The following is a 5,853-nucleotide window of genomic DNA, read 5'->3' on the forward strand; positions in this document are numbered from 1 at the left end:
GAAACATATTACAGGCATATGATGAAAGATAGTTTCCTAAGATGGTTGCCAAAACTGACTTACCAAGAAGGGCTGGGATATTATTTGGAGACTGGTTGAGTACAAAATGAAACCGCGCATCAGCCTGATCCATTTTGTCACCTTCAAGTAGGCAGAAGCAGGCTCTTCCCAACAAATGGTTCTGAAAAAGTAATATATCATCTTAGACTTGACTTTACCAAGGAGCAAACACAATTTAACATGAAAGTGTAACACTAAAATGAAAACCATATAGGAAGGAGATAGAGTATCACATAAATTCCTCTATCAACTGTAATGTGTTTAAAAACTACCAATGGGCAATTCTTAATTACAAATCAAGAAATTATCCAGAAATGCAAGTCTTCTGTGCCAGAAACAATGACAAAAAGAAAAGTTCATTCTTCCACAATAGCCAAAATATGAAGCCCAGATGTCCATCAACAGATGAATGGATAAAGATGTGGTGTATATATATATACAATGGAGTATTACTTAGCCACCAAAAAGAATTAAATCTTGCCATTTGCAACGACATGGACGGAACCAGAGAGTATCCTGCTAAGAGAAATGAGAAAGACAAATACCATGATTTTACTCATATGTGGAATCTTTTTTTTTTAATATTTTATTTATTTATTTGACAGAGAGAGAGAGACAGCTAGTGAGAGAGGGAACACAAGCAGGGGGAGTGGGAGAGGAAGAAGCAGGCTCACAGCAGAGGAGCCTGATGTGGGGCTCGATCCCAGAACGCCAGGATCACTCCCTGAGCTGAAGGCAGACACTTAACGACTGAGCCACCCAGGAGCCCCTTATATGTGGAATTGAAGAAACAAATCAGACAAACACAGGCGAAGGGAAGGAAAAATAAAATAAGATGAAAACAGAGAGGGAGGCAAATCACAGAGACTCTTAATCACAGGAAACAAACAACAGGGTTGTTGGAGGGGAGATTGGTGGGGGGATGGACATTAAGGAGGGCACTTGAGCTAATGAGCACTGGGTAGTATATGCAACTGATGAAACACTAAACTCTACCTCTGAAACTAATAGTACAGTACATGTTAATTAAATCAATTTTAAATAAAAAAATTTTAAAATATGCTTGAAATTCACCCGGAGATGATGGAATTACTGACTCAACCTGTGGATAAGTTTTATATATGCTAAATTTGCCCACATTACTTCGACAGTACAGCAACCAAAGAAATTCCAATTTTAACAGGGAATTCTTCTTTTGATATTTTTATTATTAACCACGTTATTTTAAGAAAAATTCTTTTCAAAAAAAAATTCCATTGCCTATCACACACACATTTTACTCTCATGTGGTATTCTTTCCTCTTTCATGAATTCAAAGAAATCTGACTTATTCACCTGATCATACATAATAATTTTATCAGCCATGGTATACAACAGGGTTGCCTGTGTAATAAGATCTTTCTTATTGTCCTTATTCTTTTCCTTCCAAGCCTGTTGTACATAATTGCCTGCCAATGTATCCAAGCAAGTCACCTGGTCTTTCTCAGGGTCTCTATAGTGCAAACTGCCATCTATACGTGCTGCTTCCAACAACTTTACAAACTCTTCCGCTTCTCCTTGCTTGAGGTAAAGAATCAAATTAGAATTATTAAAAGCATATGTCCATGCAAATAGCTACACACAAACATTTATAGGAACTCTGTTTGTAACAGCCAAAAACTGGAAACAACTCAACTGTTGATCAACAGGTGAATGGACAAACAAGCTGTGGTCTATCTGTACAACGGCGGCTGCTCGGCAGAAAAAAGAACCACCGATACATGCTACAATGTGGATAAGTCTCAAGATAATTATGCCGTGTGAGAGAAGCCAGACCAAAAAGAGTACATACCATAATGATTCCGTTGGTATAAAAACTGTAGAACATGCAATCTTTAGAAACCAAAAGCAGATCAAGGATTGGCTGAGCGCTATGGGGTGTGGGGAAGAGTTTGGAGGAAGGTTTTGGGGGTGATAGATATATTCATTATCTTGAATGTAGTAGTGATTTCACAGGTGTGAAATATGCTAAAACTTCTCAAATGGTACATGTCAAATATGTGCAGCTTATTGTAGGTGAATCATGCCTAATAAAGTTGTTAAAAAAAGTGATAATCACCATATGTTTCCAAATTACTACTTACCTAGCAATAGTTGATTTCAAACTAAATCAGAGCCCAAGAGAAAAAGCAATAATGAGGGGGATATAGAATTCTAAACAGAAAACTTAGGTTCTGGTTCTAGATCTATCAAAATTATCCATGACTTTGGGCCTGCTGGATAACATCCCTGGCCATCTGTTTCATTCAATAATACTAAAAGGAAGATCCATCATTTATCACCCACCTACCGTGGACCACAGATTATGCCAGGAGCTTTATATACTTATTTCTAATCTGTATAATCACCCTTAAAATGAATGCTAACATCCCCACATTTTAGATGAGAAGGTAATCATTTGTCTAAGGTCACACAGCTAGTTAGCAGCCAAGTGCGAATGTGAACAGAGGCCTCTCTAATCCCAAAGCCTATACACTCTTTTCTCTGTAACACGCGACAGCCCACAGTGTTTCATCAATCTTACCAGAGGTGCCACACTAACCCTTCAATCCCCCATTTTTCCTGTAAGTGCTGCTCAAGGAGGCATTTGTAAAAAAAAAAATCTAAATTCCCCTCCGGCTTTAAAAACTGTGTGACAAGCATTAGTGGCTGGTTCTCCATAGACCAGGAAAACTTCACACTTCAGAAAGGCACTATTGTCACTAAAACTATTTCTCTGCAAATCCTTATCTAATGCATTCTTAACAGTTAGGCTTGAGCATTGCATATAAGCCCAACTGTAGATCAACTTCTCCTTTCAAGATAATAGGAGGAGCCTCCTATGTATCTTTACACAAAAGGGACCCGGGCACACTTGCTTAAAAAAAAAATGATTTTACTATAGCCTATATTACAGTACCAGAACAATGTATTATGATGTCCTCATGAAAGGGAAACATTAGGCAGTTGGTGCTGGGGAGAGCGAAGGGTGTTAGAACTTTAGGCTGAGGTGATTCTCCTGAGAATCTCCAGTAGGGTTTACGTTATGGAAGGGACCGAACAGGACAAACAACAAGCCCGAGATAAACTTCATCCAGAGGGATTTTGTGAGTTAGCCTGGAATAGAATCACCTTCTACACTCTCTTATGGGAAAACGATGTTAAGTAACAATGTTTACATGGTGGCACCTTGTCTTTTCTCGGATTATCTACAAATCATAAGCTAGTCTTCACTGAGTAATTAATAAATAATCAAATACACAGTACAGAGTACTATTTAACGTAAATGAATTTTGCTTTTACCAACATAAACTAATTTACCAGTGGAGTAGTATATCATTTAGGAAACCGGCCTTCTTATTCTATGACTGGTAATACAATTAACTTCCATACATATGGTACAATTGACTTATCCTGCTCCCAAGCTGGCTATTACTATATCTGAAAATAGAAACCAAATATTTTTCCCAGTCAACATATAAAAAATATTTGTTACATAAACACTGACCGCCAAAGCAATCCATATGTGCAGTTGTGTGTGGTCCTGTTTCAGAATACTGATAACTTCATCTCCCTCCGGTAACTGATCGAAGTCAAGTTCAATGACCTAAAACACAAAATGCAGGTTTTGACTCTTATTTCTTCAAATTCACATTTCTTCTTTTCTGCTTTTCAGAGTACACATCAGTATGGATATACATAGGGTTTGTGTTCACTTGCCACAAGGCTGAGCAAGTATATATGTTAAGACATATTTAAGGCACACATGTCAAAGAGGGCATATGAAAATATTAAGGTAAAAGCATGGAGAAGCCAACAAATACTGCTAGATGTCTTCAAATCACCAGAACTATAAAATGTTACAAAAGTGTTGCTTACTCAGGAAGAACAAAACAAAACCCTGCCTAACATTTAATCCAGGTGAAGTGCAGACAAGCACCCCTGAGACTCTGATGCCAGAGGCCTGACTACTTGAGAAGCACAATCCTAGAGGCAATGCGAAGTTGAATGGCACCGGACACATCCATCAGGGAGACAGCATTTGTGTGTCACACACACTCCTGAATGTGGGCACAAACAATAACAGTAGGCAAGTGTTCTGGAATTAGATAGATGGTGATGGTCACACAACTTTACAACAATACTACTGAAAACCACTGGATTTTATGCTGTCAGTTATATCTCAACATTTTATCTCAAACAAAAATGAGAGCATGAGATATACTGGATATAGACAACATCAACGCTGAGGGCTTTACTCAGACAAGCCACAGGGTACCCATGCCGAGGCGAACCGAAGGGGGAGAGGGTTAATTCTATGGGCACACCGTGGCGGGTAGATCTCGGGGTCTCCAGTTCGCCTTTGGAGCCCTGTGTGGTGGACACGGTGCACCACGACAGGCTCGAGTTTCTAAGGGATAAAGGGCGACATCCTATGTATTCTCAGGGAAAGACAGTTTGAGCAGCAGAGACCACGGTGACATCAGCGCCCACCTTTTACCTTGAGGCGCCTTACAATTTATGCGCACTCTCACACCCCACCCCCACCCCCACCCCCCCGCGCCCGACAAATGAGGAAGAGCAGAGTGCTGTCACCTAGCAACAGGTAGGAAAGGAGCTTTCACGAACTCCTCGGGGCGGCCCCGAGGCTGCGGGGACGTGATGTTGCCAGACTGAAAGGGGGGAGGAGCTGGGGTAGGAGGTGAGTGCGGCTTCGGTCGGGGATTTCGACCTGGGATCCTGGGGGAGAAGGTACTCTCGCTTTGGAGGCGAAGTGAAAAGAAGGGGGGAGGCGGGGATCGTCCAAGTTCACAGTCCCCACCCTCCCCCATACTCGACACTTACCTCGTCAGTGTCCCGGAGGGGAATCTCCATGGAGCCCCGCGACAGGACGAGATCAGAAGGCCAGCGGGCGTCTCGCCCCTCCGCTCTGCGGCCGGTTCTCCTGGCTTGTGGCTCGTCTGGAGGCTAGCAGCGGCCCCGGCTCAGGTCGTGACTGCCGCCCCGCGGCGCTGCCAGAGCTCGGGCTTCTCTTTCCCGTCAGCCGTTAAACAGCGAACAGCAGACGGCGGCCGGCCACTTCCCTTAGCCCCGCCCCCTGCCCCGGGAAGCTTTCCCGGCGGGAGGGTCTGTCGGATGGCCGGTTCAGCCTGTGGCTCCCGCGTCTCCTTGACTGTGGGACGACGGCGTGGAAGTTTTCGGGAGCGGGTCAGATCCTCGGTGGGTCTGCGGATGCTGAGTCAGACCCGCACTGGCGCAGCCAGAATAAACGCGCTGAAGGCGCAGGCGTCCGACCCGCGGTGGGCGGGGCGACGAATGAGGCGAGGGTTAGGGGCCTGGCCACTGATGGCCGTGGGACCCCCGGCCAATTCTGGCAGTCGTGTCCGACCGGGGCTCCGCCTCCGCGCCCCGGGCTCGGCCGCTGTCTTCTGCTCCAGATTGCCCTCAATAGTTCAATCATTCATTCCTCAGCCCCTCCTCCTTTAGCAGATACAGGCGCAAGTCATACCTGTGCTACCTTTCTGATCAGTTTAAATATAAATGTTACAATGAATTCTGTAGCCTTGGGATAGTTCCGGTGTTGTGTGTGTGCGTGTTTGTGTGTGTGTATTTTCCGTTCTTGGGATATGAGAATCTGCTAGATTTGTGATTTTAATAAAATTATTGAAGAATTTGATTAAACCTGTAATCAGTGTTTTGAATAAATTATAGACTTTGATTAAATACATTTTAATTACTGTTTTCATTGTAGAACATGATTAAACTGTAGTCAAT

General features: G+C 43.1%; 1 protein-coding gene across 1 annotated transcript in view; it reads right to left on the reverse strand.

Annotated features, from left to right (window-relative positions):
- Nucleotides 1–5,568, reverse strand: part of LOC117802939 (RNA polymerase-associated protein CTR9 homolog) — an 8,619-nt gene extending 3,051 nt beyond the window's left edge. Inside the window, exons 1-3 of the mRNA XM_034663774.1 lie at nucleotides 4,924–5,568; nucleotides 3,587–3,685; nucleotides 13–181 (exon numbers count right to left, since the gene is read on the reverse strand). Coding sequence (XP_034519665.1) covers nucleotides 13–181; nucleotides 3,587–3,685; nucleotides 4,924–4,953 — 298 coding nt within the window. The 5' untranslated portion in view covers nucleotides 4,954–5,568. The remainder of the gene's footprint in view (nucleotides 1–12; nucleotides 182–3,586; nucleotides 3,686–4,923) is intronic.
- Between the last annotated feature and the right edge of the window lie 285 nt (nucleotides 5,569–5,853).

The sequence above is a fragment of the Ailuropoda melanoleuca genome, chromosome 7 (genome assembly GCF_002007445.2).
Source record: "Ailuropoda melanoleuca isolate Jingjing chromosome 7, ASM200744v2, whole genome shotgun sequence".
Taxonomy (NCBI): Eukaryota; Metazoa; Chordata; class Mammalia; order Carnivora; family Ursidae; genus Ailuropoda; species Ailuropoda melanoleuca.